Consider the following 19,433-nt stretch of genomic DNA (forward strand, 5'->3'; position numbering starts at 1 on the left):
ATTGGTCTAAAATTCTCTTTTTTTGTTGTGTCTCTGCCAGGCTTTGGTATCAGGATGATGTTGGCCTCATAAAATGAGTTAGGGAGGATTCCCTCTTTTTCTATTGATTGGAATAGTTTCAGAAGGAATGGTACCAGCTCCTCCTTGTACCTCTGGTAGAATTCAGCTGTGAATCCATCTGGTCCTGGACTTTTTTTTGTTGGTAGGCTATTAGTTATTGCCTCAATTTCAGAGCCTGCTATTGGTCTATTCAGGGATTCAACTTCTTCCTGGTTTAGTCTTGGAAGAGTGTAAGTGTCCAGGAAATTATCCATTTCTTCTAGATTTTCTAGTTGATTTGCGTAGAGGTGTTTATAGTATTCTCTGATGGTAGTTTGTATTTCTGTGGGGTTGGTGGTGATATCCCCTGTATCATTTTTAATTGCGTCTATTTGATTCTTCTCTCTTTTCTTCTTTATTAGTCTTGCTAGCGGTCTGTCAATTCTGTTGATCTTTTCAAAAAACCAGCTCCTGGATTCATTGATTTTTTGGAGGGTTTTTTGTGTCTCTATCTCCTTCAGTTCTGCTCTGATCTTCGTTATTTCTTGCCTTCTGCTAGCTTTTGAATGTGTTTGCTCTTGCTTCTCCAGTTCTTTTAATTGTGATGTTAGAGTGTCAATTTTAGATCTTTCCAGCTTTCTCTTGTGGGCATTTAGTGCTATAAATTTCCCTCTACACACTGCTTGAAATGTGTCCCAGAGATTCTGGTATGTTGTATCTTTGTTCTCATTGGTTTCAAAGAACATCTTTATTTCTGCCTTCATTTCGTTATGTACCCAGTAGTCATTCAGGAGCAGGTTGTTCAGTTTCCATGTAGTTGAGTGGTTTTGATTGAGTTTCTTAGGCCTGAGTTCTAGTTTGATTGCACTGTGGTCTGAGAGACAGTTTGTTATAATTTCTGTTCTTTTACATTTGCTAAGGAGTGCTTTACTTCCAATTATGTGGTCAATTTTGGAATAAGTGCGATGTGGTGCTGAGAAGAATGTATATTCTGTTGATTTGGGGTGGAGAGTTCTATAGATGTCTATTAGGTCCGCTTGGTGCAGAGATGAGTTCAATTCCTGGATATCCTTGTTAACTTTCTGTCTCGTTGATCTGTCTAATGTTGACAGTGGAGTGTTGAAGTCTCCCATTATTATTGTATGGGAGTCTAAGTCTCTTTGTAAGTCTCTAAGGACTTGCTTTATGAATTTGGGTGCTCCTGTATTGGGTGCATATATATTTAGGATAGTTAGCTCTTCCTGTTGAATTGATCCCTTTACCATTATGTAATGGCCTTCTTTGTCTCTTTTGATCTTTGATGGTTTAAAGTCTATTTTATCAGAGACTAGGATTGCAACCCCTGCTCTTTTTTGTTCTCCATTTGCTTGGTAGATCTTCCTCCATCCCTTTATTTTGAGCCTATGTATGTCTCTGCATGTGAGATGGGTCTCCTGAAGACAGCAGACTGATGGGTCTTGACTCTTTATCCAGTTTGCCAGTCTGTGTCTTTTAATTGGAGCATTTAGTCCATTTACATTTAAGGTTAATATTGTTATGTGTGAACTTGATCCTGCCATTATGATATTAACTGGTTATTTTGCTCATTAGTTGATACATTTTCTTCCTAGCCTCGATGGTCTTTACATTTTGGTATGTTTTTGCAATGGCTGGTACCGGTTGTTCCTTTCCATGTTTAGGGCTTCCTTCAGGGTGTCTTGTAAGGCAGGCCTGGTGGTGACAAAATCTCTAAGCATTTGCTTATCTGTAAAGGATTTTATTTCTCCTTCACTGATAAACCTTAGTTTGGCTGGATATGAAATTCTGGGTTTAAAATTCTTTTCTTTAAGAATGTTGAATATTGGCCCCCACTCTCTTCTGGCTTGTAGAGTTTCTGCCAAGAGGTCTGCTGTTAGTCTGATGGGCTTCCCTTTGTGGGTAACCTGAGCTTTCTCTCTGGCTGCCCTTAAGATTTTTTCCTTCATTTCAACTTTGGTGAATCTGGCAATTATGTGTCTTGGAGTTGCTCTTCTCGAGGAGTATCTTTGTGGTGGTCTCTGTATTTCCTGAATTTGAATGTTGGCCTGCCCTACTAGGTTGGGGAAGTTCTCCTGGATGATATCCTGAAGAGTGTTTTCCAACTTGGTTCCATTTTCCCCCTCACTTTCAGGCACCCCAATCAGACGTAGATTTGGTCTTTTTACATAATCCCATACTTCTTGCAGGCTTTGTTCATTTCTTTTTCTTCTTTTTCCTTTTGGTTTCTCTTCTAGCTTCATTTCATTCATTTGATCCTCAATCGCTGATACTCTTTCTTCCAGTTGATCAAGTCGGTTACTGAAGCTTGTGGATTTGTCACGTATTTCTCATGTCATGGTTTTCATCTCTGTCATTTCATTTATGACCTTCTCTGCATTAAGTATTCTAGCTATCAATTCTTCCACTCTTTTTTCAAGATTTTTAGTTTCTTTGCGCTGGGTACGTAATTCCTCCTTTAGCTCTGAGAAGTTTGAGGGACTGAAGCCTTCTTCTCTCATCTCGTCAAAGTCATTCTCTGACCAGCTTTGATCCGTTGCTGGCGATGAGCTGCTCTCCTTTGCAGGGGGAGATGCGCTCTTATTTTTTGAATTTCCAGCTTTTCTGCCCTGCTTCTTCCCCATCTTTGTGGTTTTATCTGCTTCTGGTCTTTGATGATGGTGACGTACCGATGGGGTTTTGGTATAGATGTTCTTCCTGTTTGATAGTTTTCCTTCTAATAGTCAGGACCCTCAGCTGTAGGTCTGTTGGAGATTGCTTGAGGTCCACTCCAGACCCTGTTTGCCTGGGTATCAGCAGCAGAGGTTGCAGAAGATAGAATATTGCTGAACAGCGAATGTACCTGTCTGATTCTTACTTTGGAAGCTTCCTCTCAGGGGTATACTCCACTCTGCAAGGTATGGGGTGTCAGACTGCCCCTAGTGGGGGATGTCTCCCAGTTAGGCTACTCAGGGGTCAGGGACCCACTTGAGCAGGCAGTCTGTCCGTTCTCAGATCTCAACCTCCGTGTTGGGAGATCCACTGCTCTCTTCAAAGCTGTCAGACAGAGTCGTTCGGGTCTGCACAGGCCTCTGCTGCTTCCCCTGTTGTTTTTTTAGCTGTGCCCTGTCCCCAGAGGTGGAGTCTACAGAGACAGGCAGGTTTCCTTGAGCTGCTGTGAGCTCCACCCAGTTCGAGCTTCCCAGCAGCTTTGTTTACCTACTTAAGCCTCAGCAATGGCGGGCGCCCCTCCCCCAGCCTCGCTGCTGCCTTGTGGTTAGATCACAGACTGCTGTGCTAGCAATGAGGGAGGCTCCGTGGCCGTAGGACCCTCCCGGCCAGGTGTGGGATATATTCTCCTGGTGCACCCGTTTCCTTAAAGCGCAGTATTGGGGTGGGAATTACCCAATTTTCCAGGTGTTGTGTGTCTCAGTTCGCCTGGCTAGGAAAAGGGATTCCCTTCCCCCTTGCGCTTCCCAGGTGAGGCAATGCCTCGCCCTGCTTCAGCTCTCGCTGGTCAGGCTGCAGCAGCTGACCAGCACCGATTGTCCGGCACTCCCAGTGAGATGACCCCAGTACCTCCGTTGAAAATGCAGAAATCACCGGTCTTCTGTGTCGCTCGCACCGGGAGTTGGAGACTGGAGCTGTTCCTATTCGGCCATCTTGCTCCGCCCTTCTGAATGCTCCATTTTAATACAGGCTGAAACCCCAAGGAAACTGAGTGGACAGAACAGGCGGCTGACTGGGCATGGCCTCGTGCCTAACTTGGATCGTGAGCCTGCAGACTGGCCTCCGTGCTCTCTGTGCCAGTCCCTGCCTGTGTGCTGTCCAGCTCACCTGTCTCTGTTTTGTCTTGTCTCTCCCCCATAGCTACTACATGCTGGAGAACAGACCCAGGAACATCTACGGCATGGTCTGCTACTCCTGCCTCCTGGCACCCCCCAACACCAAGGAATGTGAGTGTCTTTGTCCTTCCACCAGCACGGTATTTGTTCAGCACGGGTCTCTTTCACTAGAGAGGGTGTAGGAAGGAGCCGATCCTGGCACCTGGACAAGGTGAATCACAGTAACAGCATTAGTGAAAGTGTCCCTGTGGCCTGTCTAGACAGGTCTATGAAGGCAGGGAGGTTTGCCACAGCTGAGCCTTGAGTCAGAGGCTGAGATTCTAGTGCAGGTTGGCCACCAGCTACCTGACAAGTCACTTAACCTCCATGAGCCTCGGTTTTCTCATCTGTAATGTGGGGGTACTAACATCTGACCTACCAATCTCACATGGTTATTGTAAAAACCAAAGGGATCACAGAGGCGAGGTACTACTATTTTGCAAAGTACTACGAAGTGCTAGGTGATAGTGAGGCCAAGGAAAATATAAATGTGATCACAATTAATGAAACAGATTCCACAAAGCACATGTTAACAGTCTCAGGAGTTTATAATCCTGCCTCGGGGTGTTTCTTTCCTGTTCTCCTTTCAGTCTGGTTTCATGGGCATCTGTTTATGAGGAAGGGCCGGGTACCTCTGCCTCAGAGGAATGTGCTGGGTGGACTCTTGGATGTGTGGTCTGGGAGAGACGAAGGCAGGTAGGGCAGGCAGCTGGGAGGAAGCTGGGTGTCTGGTCCCGGGCTGCAGGAGCACTTGCCACCCTCCGGCTCCTTCAAGGGTGGAGGAGCAGCTGACCCTGGGACCCTGCCTCTCTTTGCTCTCCGTAAGGCCCCACTACCCCCATGTCTCATAATAATGTTGTCCAGGAGAAGAAAGAGGGCCTGCATCTTACCACGCTGGAAGGAAGGGGAGGAGCAGGAATGGGGTGCAGCATCTCCTCCCTCCTTCTGGTCAAGCCAGGAGGAGGGTTCTGTGCTGTGGGCTGTGCTGCAGGGAGAGCCATTCTGTCCCTTCCAAATCACTGAAGCGCGTGAGCCCTGCACCAATGGGTTTGCTCATCTTCAAAGCCATTTTCCTGGCCAGCCGTATGCTAATTAATTCACAAATGAGAGGAGGCCGCAGCTCGGCTGCCAGCCTGACCCATGGTGGAGCCAGCTGCCATGGCCCACATGTCCTCTGTGGGGAACTAGGCTGACTCAAGGCCAGGTCATTCTGGGATAAAGAACCGGTCTGGAAAGATGTCAGATGCTCCCTACCTATTCGGAAAAGCATCTTTGCCTGTGGAACCCGGGAGAGCAGCAGCCCTCCTCAGGCGCCCTTCTGTTCGAGAGCTCTGACACGGCACAGCCTTCAGTGTCCAATGTGGCAGCCGGAGTAGACTCGAGTCACGGCAGGGGCGCCTCTCTAAGTCCAGCAATGAGGTCTGTCACATGTGGAAAGCAAGCACAGTCCCCTGAGTCCTGAAGATTTTAAAGATGAGCGCACCCCACTCCCACCTCCAGCCCTTGCCTGCTTAACGGAAAGCTGGCTTCCAGGAAGGCCTTGGGGTAGGGCCTTAGAATCCAGCCCTGAGGGACATCAGCAGAGAAATAGACAGTCCTGCTGTGTTCTCGTGAGAGGCCCCTTGGGCAAGGCCCCAGGCCTCAGCTTGCCCATCTGGGAAATGGGGAGATGCGGCCAGCTAGGCCTTGGGGTGGATGGAGCCCTGCCTGGGTCGGGGCCTCAGTGTGAATGCCAAACAGAGTGATGCCCTCCACCTCTGGGCCTGCACTGGTCTCAATCCAGAGATCTTTTTACCCCGGGCACCTGCCCAGCAGTCAGCAAAAGCGTCAGAGCTAGAAACCCCTGTGGAGTCACTGAGACCCACACACAGGACCGTCGTCAGCAGCCTCACCCTGGACAGCCAGAGATTCAGGAAACATTTCATCAGGAGTCCGAAATCGCCAACTGGCTGCCCAGGTCCAGTAGGCCCTGTCTTCCTCAAACCCACGGTGTGGTCAAGAGCACCTCTTCCTCCTCCCCTCCGTTTTCTTGATTTACCTGGGCCCTCGCCAAACGAAATTCACATCCTTGGTACTCTGCAGCAACAAATGGTGGATGATGCAAACCACAGTCAGACTTGCCAAGGGTCCCTGGCTGAGGATGACATACACCTAGGAGAGCTGCAGCAGACAATGGGTCGCAGCTGCAGGGGAGGCACCAGCCAGGAGGGAGCCCAGGTCAGTGCCAGGGTCTCCCCAGCCTAGGAGTGCCCACAGAGCTCCCCCACACCTCCTGGGCTTGAACCCCACGCTGAGGCACCTGTGCAGTGCAGTCACCTCCTATCCTAAAAGAGATGGCGGCTTCTCTGCATCTCTGTGAAGCAGAGGATTTCAGGGGGGTGATTCTCAGGGGAGCACCAGGGGGGTTTCTTATGATTCCAATTGCCGGGCCCACCCCCTGATTCATCAGATCTGGATGAACCAGAGAATGTACATTTTTAGCAAGTTTGGGAACCACTAGGGTAGGTTATGAGCCTGCTCTGGAACTTCACTGCCTGAGTTAAACGAATTATCTCACCTCCCGGAGCCTCCACGTCTTCTCCTGCCCAGGGCAGCTCCCAGTGGTGCCCACTGCCCAGGCTGCTGTGTGGCTCAGGTGCAGTTTTGCCCACCATATCCACCCAGAAGCACATCGTGAGTGCCCCAGGGTGTTAATTAATGTGAGGCAGCCCTCAAATAATCCTGAGGAGAAATGAAAAAGCAACGTATACTTCCCTTTACAATGGAATAAAATCATTCCAGTTTCTGGGGTTGCCAAGTAACAAGAGGGAAACCAAAGAGGACAGACGTCAGATTGCAGATCAGTCCTGGCTGTGGGTTGGTTGTCACCTTGGATTAGAACATACTCACCCCCAGCTCTGAGCCTGTACTCAGTGACTGCAATACTGTGGAGCCCTGGAGCCCGGCGAAAAGAGATGAAAAGGCCTTCAGTTATTTTCCAGTTAAATTAAAGAGCAAGATGTACTTGGGGCAACCAGAGCTTTCTGGTTTTCTGTTTTCCCTGCACCATCCTGCATATAATGGATCTGTATTGTAATGACAGTGCGGGCAGGGAGGTCAACACGTTGCCCTGGCGTAATAGAGAGGAAGATAGGGTCCAGCATCAGGCTTGGGTTTCATTACAAGTGATCACCCCTGGGAAAGTTTCCTCATCTGCAAACTGGGGACATGATTGTTGGGAGGAGAGATGTGATGGCATGGGCGATGCATGTGGAGTGCCCACTCCAGGGCCAGGCGCCGGGCACTGACCAGAGATGAAGTATCCCAGCCCAGCAGGCAGCATGGCTCCATGGCCCGTGAACTGGCCTGCACTTCCCTCACTGACCAGGGGTGCGGACGGCACACAGAAGGGGAAAGAGATTCAGAAGAGGACACTCAGGTGTCTCCATGACTGGCCATGTGGACATGGTGCCACTTGCTCAGCTGCAGAAGGCAAGGGCAAGAGGGTGCTTAGTGGGGAGGTGGAGGGAAGATGGAGGCTGTGTGTGTGGAATTTGAGGCGACTGTGGGACATCCTGACCGAGATAGCTAACCCAGAGATGGCCTGAAGCTCCAGGCGGAGATCAAGGGCTGGGAAGTCAGCTACGCACTCAGGGTGCTGGGAACCACTGGGCAGAAGGCCTCCCCATGAGGCAGCTTCCTAGGGCAGAGAGAGGGCGGGTGCACCACGGAGCCTCGTCGACCTACACTGCCGGTTCTGGCCTGGCTACGGTTCAGACCTGAGAGGGCGCCCCAGGACCTGGGACACTGGGCAGCAGAAATCCCTCCCTAGAAAGAATGGTCAGGGTCGGGTGCAGTGGCTCACCCCTGAAATCCCAGCACCTTGGGAGGCCTAAGCGGGTGGATCACCTGAGGTCAGGGGTTCAAGATCAGTCTGACCAACATGGAGAAACCCCATCTCTACTAGAAATACAAAATTAACTGGGCATGATGGCGCATGCCTGTCATCCCAGCTACTCAGGAGGCTGAGGAGGAGAATCGCTTGAACCTGGGAGGTGGAGGTTGCGGTGAACTGAGGTTGCGCCATTGCACTCCAGCCTGGGCAACAAGAGTGAAACTCTGTCTCTAAATAAATAAACAAATAAATAAATAGCAGTCAGAGGGTTAAGAATGCAATAGCCTCGCAGCTGTTTCCTTATCATCGGGGATGAAGGCCCCTAAGGCAAAGCCAGAGCAGGCTGGCCTTTTGGAGAAATCTCTGCTACTCTGCGTACTCCATGGTTTCCATCTCTCGTGCCTGGGTGCCCTTCTGTGATGCGAAACAGCAAGCACTGCCCCTCAGGTGTGACGCGGGCTTCCCAGCCTCCCAGACACCAGCGTTCCGCTGCTCCTGGCGCAGAGCCTCTCAGACCTGACTGTGCACACATCTCCAGGGACCCGCTGAGCACTGGATTCTGACACAGCGGGTCCCAGTGGGCCCGAGACTCAGCATTTCTAGCAGGTTCCCAGGGAATCCCACTTTGAGCAGCTAGGGAGTCTCTGCTGAGTCTGCCCACAGTGCAGAATCTGCCACTAGGGGGTACACAGCCAGTGCCACAGTCTGGGACCCCTTGTTGACAGCTGTAAGAATCAATAAACAGATCGTTCCTAAAAATGCAATCTTTTACCCTCTGCAGAGAATCCCAGCCAGCCTCTAATGCATACTGGTGAGATGCTAAATTGTGTGGATTAACAGACCTCAAAGGCCCCCATATGAGCTATTGTGGCTGTGAATGGAGGCATAGCTCCCTCCGGCCATGTGCTTCTGGCTCACTGAGCCTTCCTGGGGAAGGGGAACACAGTGCCTGGCAGGACCCTTCCCGGAGTCACCGCTGCCTCGAACTCCCTGGCGAGCTAGGCAGAACCAGTCCCCGCTCATTTTCACTTTGTTTATTTATTTATTTTTTTGAGACGGATTCTTGCTCTGTCACCCAGGCTGGAGTGCAGTGGTGTGATATCGGCTCACTGCAACCTCCGCCTCCTGGGTTCAAGTCATTCTCCTGCCTCAGCCTCCTGAGTAGCTGGGACTACAGGTGCGTGCCACCACCCCCGGCTAATTTTTTTTGTATTTGTAGTAGAGACGGGGTTTCACCACGTTGGCCAGAATGGTCTTGATCTCCCGACCTCGTGATCCGCCCGCCTCAGCCTCCCAAAGTGCTGGGATTACAGGCGTGAGCCACCTGGCCTGGCCTCATTTTCACTTTAATACAGTCCTTGTATGGACATTTTTGCCTGTTTTCTGGAACTGCAGTTCATACCAGCTTTTATCAAACACCCCAGCTTTGCTTATTCAAAACTCGAGTGCACATGGAAGTGTACGAGGGGAGATGGACCCGCAGTTGGCCACCCAACAGAAACCCACCTGGAGCACCTTCCACTTAACAGGCATCCCAAGAGGCAGATGAACCGAAACACACAGCACACAGTGGAACAGGGGGAAAGCTCCAGACACTGTATATTTGGTTAGTGAGGAGTTAATCCTCAGTAGACAGGCGTAGACCCTGCCCAGGAGAACCTGCACACAGGTGCAGGGGTGCCAGTGCCTGTCCTGGGGGCTGCACCAGGCCTGCATCTCCAGCCCAGGCCCCTGGGCCTGCTCGCGCCCCACCCTGCCCAGCCCTACCCACCACCCTGCAAGGCTCGAGGGTTTGCCTGTGGACCCCCAGCTGGTGACAGCAGAAGGAGTGGAAGAGGATTAGCCCAGGCGGCTCTCTTTTCCTTTTAATATGCTGGGTTTTGCCCAAACCTCTTTTAGACATCACGTGCATTCAACAGGATGCTGGTATGCTAATAATATCCAAATGCATACTTGTATGATTCTGGGATGGATGTTTTCAAGCGTTTAGGGGTGATGTGGAGTAGGTGCTTGTTTCCCATGGCGATTTTTCTGACTCTCCTGAAAAACAGCAGAACAACCCAGGGCTTATTACCCAGCCCCTGCTTCAAGCTCTGCAGGTGCCTTCATTAGCTGTCCTCAAACCACACCCAGTGCTTCCCAAGGTTGGCACTTTGGGACCGGATCTGCCCACCTGTTCTTGTAGGTTGTATGTGTAGTGACAGTGGCAGCAAGCAGAGGTGACAGACGTGTGCGGGTGACCTCATGAGGGTGAGGTCAGCCCTGCAGCCAGGGATGGCAAGGCCCACCACCTCCCGTTTGACACCCCCTCTGGTCTTCGCACACCTTCTGTCTTGCCCAGGGGCAGAGGCACTGAATTGTGGACAAAACAGTTCAAGTAAGCTAGATGTTGGTTCTTTCCGTTGACACGTAATAATTGCACATATTTATGGGATACAGAGTGAAATTTCCACACATGTATATAAAGTGTCATGATCTGGTCAGGGTAATTACGATATGCATGACCTCAAACATGTATCACTTCTTTATGTAGCGAACATGCCAAATCCTCTCTTGTAGCTGTGGGAAATATACAGTGCATTCTTGTCAGCTGTAGTCTGGGTGCTCAGAACTCAGAACAACTGCTCCTGCCCGGCTGGACTTTTTTATGTGTTAACTAGCCTCTCCTTCCCCACCTCTATGCTGCTCCACTTCTGTGAGATCCACTCCTTTGGCTTCCACACGAGCCGTGCGTAGCTTTTATAAAACAGCTGCGCTCGGGGCCGATGCTTTTCCTTTTTTGCCGCAAGCACACTCCCTCCAGGTCTGTCGGCCACGCGGCTGCCACTCTGGAAATTCTAGCACACCCTTGCCTTTATTTGTGATTTGAGGGTCTTCGCCCCTCACCCTTCTGCTGAAAGGGCAGCTCCATTCCTTGTTGCCGAGCTCTGAGCACAGGGAAGAGGCCCAGTGTCAGGAAGTGAGCTGCTGCCCTTTGGTGGCCTGGGTGGTCTGTGGGCAAGTCTGAAATCCCCATGTCCTCCTGCTCCTTGGGCAACAATCTAGCGACTGGGATTCTCATGACCGGTCTCGTGAGAAGTGTCTCCCTGCAGATGCTCTAGTGGCCCTGGGAACTTTGGAACCTGAGGAGGCTTGTGGGGTCTGGCTGATTGGATGCTGGCTTTCAGCTCCAGTCCTGACATGAGAGGCTGAGCTCTGGAGAAATGTCAGGGTCCACCATCCCACTCACCTTGCCCCCACCTCCTCGGCTGCGCACACGTGCTCAGAGCAAGCATTTCTCTCACCAACTCCGGGATCCCTGCACACCAGGGAGCACCCAGCCTACACCTGCAGCCCGGCACAGTCAGGGACTGTTTGGTTGGTGCCAGCTGGGGGTGTTTGGGGAGGGAAACGTCTGGTGATCAGGATAGAGGCACAGCCGGCCGGCCGAGGGCAGGTGGGTGCCTGTGGGTGCAGGCACATGTCATGTCTGCAGGCATTGTTTGGGGACGTCATTGCGTAACCAGCCCTGCAGGGCTGCAGAGGCATTCCACAAGTGTCTGTGTGCTCACTAGGCTGCGTTTATCGCTCCGCTCTAGACCACAGGCCTGGGCATATTTGTGTCCCTATCCCCAACCCTGTCACCTGAAGCAGCCTGCAAGCCCCGGCAGGAAGGGACAAGAAGAGACGAAGATGACAAACATTCACAGACAGCACAGCCCACGGCTGTTCTTCTGCTCCGACAGTGTATCTTAAGCTCCCCTGAGTGCCTTACTGAACAGATAGATCAGCTTCTTTTCAATGTCCTGTTTGCCCTTGTAAAGGAAATTAGGTCATGCTGGAAACTATGCTATGATGCCCCTGTGCTTACTCACCTGATGAAGTGTGGGAGGCTGCCTCCCAGCAAACCGAAATGGGCACACAGTCTGAAGCCCCCTTATCACGCTGGAGACTTCCAGAGCAACTTCAGTAAGGTCTGTGAGGGGGATGCTCTGTTGTTTGACAGGGGCTTGTGGTTTTCAGCCGGGGCACACACCTCTCCACCAGCTGTTTGTTTGTTTGTTTGTTTGTTTATTTATTTATTTATTATTTTGAGATGGAGTTTCCCTCTTGTTGCCCAGCCTGGAGTGCAATGGTGTGGTCTCGACTCACTGCAACCTCTGCCTCCTGGGTTCCAGTGATTCTGTTGCCTCAGCCTCCCCAGTAGATGGGACTACAGGCGCCTGCCCCCAGGCCCAGCTAATTTTTGTATTTTTAGTAGAGATGGGGTTTCATCATGTTGGCCAGGCTGGTCTCAAACTCCTCTTAGGTGATCCTCCCACTTCGGCCTTCCAAAGTGCCGGGATTATAGGCGTGAGCCACTGTGCCCGGCCAGCTCTTTCCCGAACAAGAACACGGGTTCTGAGGCCAAGTAAGAGGCTAAATTAAGAAAGCAAAGATTTGTCATAAGTTTGAGGCCCAGGAGGAAAAAATCTTCCATTCATCATCCAGAAACACAAGGAAACATCACTTGCCCCTCAGTGGGCAGGTGACGTTTCTTACATACCCTATGACAGTCCCAGGCACTCTTAGCTGCCCTGGTCCCTCCCAAGCCCAGTGTTTCCTTGGCCAAGCTGCCAATTTGCTTTACAAGGTGTGAGGATAGAGAAGCATCCAGCCCGTTCTCCTGTGGCCCCACTCCATTTAGGGGAGACACGAGTGGATAGCTCAGCTGGTCACTAGCTCCTGGGCTGCCCCCACTCACAGAACAAGAGTGTGCATTTCTCCTGAGAACTTCCTACTAAAGAAAACAGCCAGCCCAGGTGTGGATTACAGGCTCCCACCTGTAATCCTAGCACTTTGGGAGGCTGAGGCAGGTGGATCACTTGAAGTTAGGAGTTCAAGACCAGCCTGACCAACGTGTATTTTTCTCTACTAAAAATACAAAACTTAGTCAGGTATGGTGGCACACACCTGTACTCCCAGCCTCTCAGGAGGCTGAGGTGGGAGGATCACTTGAGCCCAGGAGGCAGAGGCTGCAGTGAGCCAAGATCATGCCACGGCACTCCCGACTGGGTGACAGAGTGAGATCCTCCTTGTCTCAAACAAAACAAAACAAAACAAAAAAACAACCTAACTAGGAAGCTTGCTTCTCCTGGAAGCCTTGCTGCTGCATGGGCTGACCAGGCGCAGTGCTGGGCCATTCCTCTGGTCTGGGCCAGGCTGGGGAGGTACCCTGATTTGGGGAGAGCAGCTGGCCTTGTCCTTGACTCAGGGGCTGCTTTTCTGTAGACCAAATGCACTTCCCAGATTTCTCCAGAACTGGTAGAGGCAAAAGCGAGAGAGTGGGAGATGCATTTGAAACATGTTGGTTTTTATTATTTGCAAAACTGAAGTCTGGCCTAAAAGGAGCTTGGTCTTCTTGTAGGAGGTCTGGGATGGGACGTGATCTGTTCTGTGGTGGAATGCTTTCATTTTGGCTGAGTGGTTGTTTCTTAGTGATTTGACTGAGACTGACAAAATCAGCTTCCATTCTATCCCCGCTAAGTGACACTTTTTCCGTAGAAGGGGAGTTTTAGGAAGCATAGCTGTAAGGGAAGGCAGAGCACACCTTGCTCTGAAACTGGTCACAGCTATGGAAAAACATGTCTGAGGAAAAATCCTAGGGAGAAATGCAGCAAAAGTCAACTTAGCCAAGGAGGCCATCGGTAGTTCTTTTCCTCCTTTCTCGTGTTCTTATTTTTCCAGATTTGTATTTTGTTTTATTTTATTTTTATTTTTATTTTTATTTTTATTTTTATTTTTTTGAGACGGAGTTTCATTCTTGTTGCCCAGGCTGGAGTGCAGTAGTGTGATCTCAGCTCACTGCAACCTCCGCCTCCCGGGTTCAAGCGATTTTCCTACCTCAGCTTCCTAAATAACTGGGATTACAGGCATGCGCCACCATACCCAGCTACTTTTTTGTATTTAGTAAAGATGCGGTTTCACCATGTTGGCCAGGCTAGTCTCGAACTCCTGACCTCAAGTGATCCACCCACCTTGGCCTCCCAAAGTGCTAGGATTACAGGTATAAGCCACTATGCCTGGCCCCTTTTCTACTTTTTTTTTTTTTTTTTTAAGACAGAGTCTCATTGTGTCACCCAAGCTGGAGTGCAATGACGTGATCTCCACTCACTGCAAGCTCCGTCTCCTGGATTCACGCCATTCTCCTGCCTCAGCTTCCCCAGTAGCTGGGACTACAGGCGCCCGCCACCACACCTGGCTAATTTTTTGTATTTTTAGTAGAGACAGAGTTTCACAGTATTAGCCAGGATGGTCTCGATCTCCTGACCTCGTGATCCGCCGCCTCTTGTTCTTCTAACAAGAAGAACTTGTACCCATACTACATATAGAGAGCTATCTCATATGCTTTTATCACCAGCCTCCTTCCCACAACAATATTTATATGTCTAAATCAAGAAGCTATTTTCTCAAACTGATGCTGAACAACAATCCAAACCCAAAGTGCTGGGATTACAGGCGTGAGCCACCGCATCCGGTCCCCTTTTCTAGATTTTTAATAGTAAGCATATATTACTTTTATGACTGGAAAAAGTATTAACACATTCCTACTCTATGTAACTGAAGGAATTAGTCAAGTATTGTATCACCCTAATAGTAATTTCATATACACATTCTATGTTGCTTATTTTTATGGATTTCATATACTTTGTCTCCATGCATAGGAAAATTGAGTTGGTGAGGCTTGCAAAACTCCTCAACCCATACTGTTTAGTTTTAGCAGACTTATCACATGAATGTTTTTATTTAAAAAACAATAACGGGCCAGGCGCAGTGACTCACGCCTGTAATCCCAGCACTTTGGAAGGCCGAGGCGGGCAAATCACGGGGTCAGGAGATCGAGACCATCCTGGCTAACATGGTGAAACCCCATCTCTATTAAAAATACAAAAAAAAATTAGCCGGGCATGGTGGCGGGTGCCTGTAGTCCCAGCTACTGGGGAGACTGAGACAGGAGAATGGCGTGAACCCGGGAGGCGGAGCTTTCAGTGAGCCAAGATCGCGCCACTGCACTCCAACCTGGGCGACAGAGCAAGACTCTGTCTCAAAAAAAAAAAAAAAAAAGAACAATAATGATGACTCTCTTTAGGGTTCATTAAACACTCTAAGACGTACAAATATTTAACTCCCTCAGCCATCACTGCCTCAAGCCCATTCATGATCGCGAATCCAGATCCATGAGCTCTGTGGCAGCGTTTTTGAAGGTGGAGCTTCTCTGGATCATTTGAGGGACTCTATTTTCCTTGCAGGTGTAGGAGCCACTTCAGGAGCTTCTGCCAACTTCCCTGGCACCTCGGGCAGCAGCACCCTGTCTCCCTTCCAGCATGCCCACAAAGGTGAGAAGGGTGCTCAGGTATCGATCACCTGGAGTTAGGTGGTGCTTGGATGAAAGCTCGGAAGAAGAGAGGAAATGATTATGAGTAATGATTACGGTGCGCTTCCCCACCTGGTCTCACCTCCCTAATGTAACTGAATGATGAGGTGCCCCCCTCACCCCGTGCAGGAAGTCACTATCTCTGCAAGGAGCGGAGTTGATCCCTCCATGGGTGTCCTGGGCCCAATGGGAGGTGCTGGTGATGAAGGCAGGGGCAGAGCGGCAGGTGGGCAGCACAGGCAGCTGCAAGCCGGGCCAGGAGGAGAGACTAGGCGTCCTGGGCTTTGGTTTGGCTGGGAGTCAACAGCAGTTCTGTCACTGGCTTTCAGTTCTATCACCTACTGACCATGGCACTTTAATATTCACTTGCAGAAAGCACATTTCATTCTCCCTAACCAGGGAAGAAGGGATTGAGGAAGACCCCAAAGTTCAATATGTCTCTCAGAGTCAGCCCTCCAGCTGGCTTGGCCTTTCTCTCTCACTGGTTTAGTGCCAGCCCGTTATTGAAACATGTTTCGGGTCCAGGTCTCAGTGAGCCATGAGGTACCTTCCAGATCCCTCAGAGCACCCAGCTCGTCAGCCTCATCGCTGGGCCTCTCACACACTAACACAGAGCAATAGGCAGGACTGCTGGGCGAGGATATATGAATCTCATTTGCACACGCCCTGGGGCGAGGAGCTCACAACATGGAGAATACTAAAACACTTATGTCATCTAGACCTGGCATGCAAATGCTATTACAGGTATTCCCCAGATGATGCTGGGAGGCTGGTTTTCCTGCAGATGCACCCACAGGGGAGGCTCAGTGCCCACATGTGGGGTTTTCAACTCTGGCACTACCTCCCCCGAGATGATCCGAGAGCTTCAGATGCTTGTCTCCTATTTGGGTGGTGGCAAATCTGGATCTTACTTCAAGAGATTCGGAGTCCTGTTTGGTTATTTTAGAGAATGAGAACGAGCTTCAGGGCATTTTATGCAATCCAAGGTCGACATTAACCTGGGAAGTGAGCAACATCGCCCAGGGTGACTGAGGGACTGCCTGGTGGAGGCGGCAGAGCAGGTGGACTAGGTGGCCCTGCCCAGGCACCACCTGTGCCCTGGAGCTTTGAAAATGACACTTAAGTTGAAATTGCATGAGGTGCAGGATGGAGCCAAACCCGGAATCCAGAGCTGATCCTGGAGTTAGGGGGTGCTCGGATGAAAGCTCGGAAGAAGAGAGGAATCCTGACTTTTGTTTGGAAATACCCAGACTTGAACTGTGCTGCCTTCCAGACACTCTTGTTCACTGGCCTTTCTTCCTCTCCACACCAAACCCTGCCCTCAGGTTCCCAAAGTAGTAGAAGCAAGAGCAAACTCCCCAGGAACAACCAGATGACCCCAGAGAAGTCTGGAGAGGCCAGTCTGAGGGCAGCAAGCAGGGCTGTGGGCAGTCCTGGTCTGGCAGCCAAAACCAACGCGGAGGACTTGGTTCTCAGTCTAAGCAAGCACCTCAGATTTCAGGGTTCCCTGAAAGCATCCCAGGGGCAGGCACATTGCTTCCAGGGGCCGTAGTCCTGGAGAGAAGAGCAGCAGCAGGAATCCTGAGCTCTGGGTCACTCATGTCTTCTCTCCACCCACAGAACTCTCAGGCCAAGGACACCTGGCCACTGCCCTGATCATTGCAATGTCCACCATCTTCATCATGGCCATCGCCATCGTCCTCATCATCATGTTCTACATCCTGAAGACAAAGCCCTCCGCCCCAGGTGACGGCCCCCATGCGCCGGTGCCCTGCCTCCTGGACTCTCCGTCAACTCCCCCTGTCGGAGAGCCTGGCTGCTCACTCCCTCCTCTCTCCGCAGCCTGTTGCACCAGCCACCCGGGGAAGAGTGTGGAGGCCCAAGTGAGCAAGGACGAGGAGAAGAAAGAGGCCCCAGGTCTGTGAACCAGGGCTTCCACACCCATGTGCGTGGTGCCCGTCTCTGGGTGGAGGGCGTCCCCGGCAGCGGCCTACTGGCTGCTTCTGCTCTCGCATGCTGAACCACGCTGTGCTTAACCGCGGGGTGGTGCCACGCAGACACCGGGCAGCTCTGCCCAACAGGAAGAACAGGGTTGAGCTGAGCGCAGAGCCATGAGCCAATTCTAACTCCTGTCTCCCTAACCTCCCCATTTCCCTGCAGACAACGTGGTGATGTTCTCTGAGAAGGATGAATTTGAGAAGCTGACAGCAACTCCAGCAAAGCCCACCAAGAGGTATGTGGAAGCCCCCAGCGCCAGGCTGAAGCTGGGGTCCTGTGGATCCTGAGCAGGGAGGGGAGCCAGGGTGCAGCCGGGTGCACTGACAGGCTAGCCTGGGACACCATGGGGATATTCAGCGACAGACAGTCCCTGCCGCCTCTCTGCTGACTGGCAGGGGTCAGGCGGTGTGAGGAGCCTGTGGGAACAGCTGCCTGCGGCTCTCGGGTGAGGCTCCTGTCCCTGCACCCTGCCAAATACCCTGGGCCTTCCTCCTTAACATCCGACTTCCTCATGCCCCTTCTCCAGACTGGGAGGACAGAACATAAGCCAAGGATGCATGCAGCATCCTCTATGACTGCTGCTGCAGCCAACACACCAGTACCACTTGTGGCGGTGCCAGTACTGCTGCCACCGTAACGCTGGTAACAACCGGGGTGATGATGGCTAACAGCATTCGGTGCCTGCTGCCCACCAGGTGCTGGGCTAGGGCTGTGAACACAACTTCCCCTCCACAGCGCGGGAGCAAGGTGCTCATATCATCCCTGTTTATAGGATACCACACTGAGGTGTGGAAGTTGTCACTTGCCCAAGGTCACACATTAGTGAGCAGCAGGGCTGGGGTCTGAGTCCAGGCTCCCAAGGAGCCACGTGGCGTAAAGAGGCCTCTGGAGGAGGAGATTTGGCAGGTGAGGCCTTTCCCGTGTTTACCACACATGAAGGTGTGGAAGCAGCCCCTGCTCTAAAATCGAGGGAAGAGGGAAGTCAATGTTTTATTCATCCAGTGGGATGGTCATTTGGACTTGGTCCTGCGTAGCTTCCAAAAATCAACCCCACAGCCTGAGCTCCCAGCCAGGCAATGCGCCTGGAGCCCGCTGCCAGCCTCTGCCCCACGGCCACTGCAGGCTGCGCTGGAAGGACACCCCCACAACAGTGCCTCCCTTGGCAGATGGGGCACAAAGGCCACCAGAAGGTCACCAAACTGGTTAGAGGAAGAGCAGAGGTTAAGCCTCTGCTCCTCTCCTGCCCCCACCCCATGATCTTTCTGTGGTTCACCTTGCAAAGCCATTCCTGTTGAGAAATAACAATCGATCCAGCATCTGTGTGGAGCTTTGGCATTCATAAAGCACTGCCAGGTGCATTGTCTCACCTGGAAAACTCCAGTGTCTCTTAACACCCCTGACACACGGGCAGGAGGCAAACAAATACGAAGTCTTTACATACAAGGAAAGAAAAGCGGAGTATGTGTTGGGGTGGTTATTTCCTGCAAGTGACTCAATTCCAGTTGATCATTTTTCAGCCACTACCACCCCTGCAGGCATTTGTGGTCTAAGCCCCATTGTGCCTGACTGGCGGGAGGTGCCAGATCCAAGCTGCTGCTCCCAGGACCAAGGGCAGGACCTGGTCACCCTGCATGATGTAACTCTTAAATAGGGCCTCCCTAGAGACTGAATTTGCTCCTCAGCCTCCAGCCCAGCCTTATCTCATTCTGTCTCAGCCTCTCCCTTCTGTTGTTCAGGCTTTTCTTATTTCCAGAAATTAAAAGGGCAGAGACATGCCCCACGACTTGAGTTGCAGTTGAAGACAGGGAAAATTCAGAGGCCCTACTAGGAAAAAATACATACTACTTTCATACATAAATATTAAATACAAATTGAACCCTGACCATTGTACATTAAAAGACAGCAAGGCACTGAGCTTTTGTCTCTGCTGTTTGTCCCTGGGTCTTGGAGACAGTACCTGCGGTGCCACCTCACCTGCTCCACCTCACCTGCTCTCAAGTGGGGACAGGGATGGGCCCTACCACCTCCTTGTGAGGCCCTGAAGCCTGATGAGGAAGGGGACCCCACTGGGGCTTCATGATGGTTCTCATTTTCTTTGTATTACCCTGTCTCTAGGGTTGTGTTTGCCTGTGGGCTTCACTGCTGTAACCTAGTTACTAACAAATACAATCCTTTTTTTAAGAAAAAAAGGTCTTCAGCCAAACCACAGGAAGCAAGCAGGATGCCTCTAAAAAAGAATATTGTTTTTCAT

The 19,433-nt window shown here is 51.1% G+C and overlaps 1 protein-coding gene across 5 annotated transcripts in view; it reads left to right on the forward strand.

The window, feature by feature from the left end:
• Nucleotides 1-19,433, forward strand: part of EDAR (ectodysplasin A receptor) — a 101,716-nt gene that overhangs the window by 70,115 nt on the left and 12,168 nt on the right. For 3 of the 5 annotated variants that reach the window (XM_023190393.2, XM_023190390.2, XM_023190394.2), the window contains exons 5-8: nucleotides 3,904-3,989; nucleotides 15,060-15,146; nucleotides 16,805-17,101; nucleotides 17,345-17,417. In XM_023190393.2, coding sequence (XP_023046161.2) covers nucleotides 3,904-3,989; nucleotides 15,060-15,146; nucleotides 16,805-17,101; nucleotides 17,345-17,417 — 543 coding nt within the window. The remainder of the gene's footprint in view (nucleotides 1-3,903; nucleotides 3,990-15,059; nucleotides 15,147-16,804; nucleotides 17,102-17,344; nucleotides 17,418-19,433) is intronic. The other 2 variants (XM_023190395.2, XM_023190391.2) reach the window with 1 other exon arrangement.

This window comes from Piliocolobus tephrosceles, chromosome 15, assembly GCF_002776525.5.
Source record: "Piliocolobus tephrosceles isolate RC106 chromosome 15, ASM277652v3, whole genome shotgun sequence".
Classification (NCBI taxonomy): domain Eukaryota; kingdom Metazoa; phylum Chordata; class Mammalia; order Primates; family Cercopithecidae; genus Piliocolobus; species Piliocolobus tephrosceles.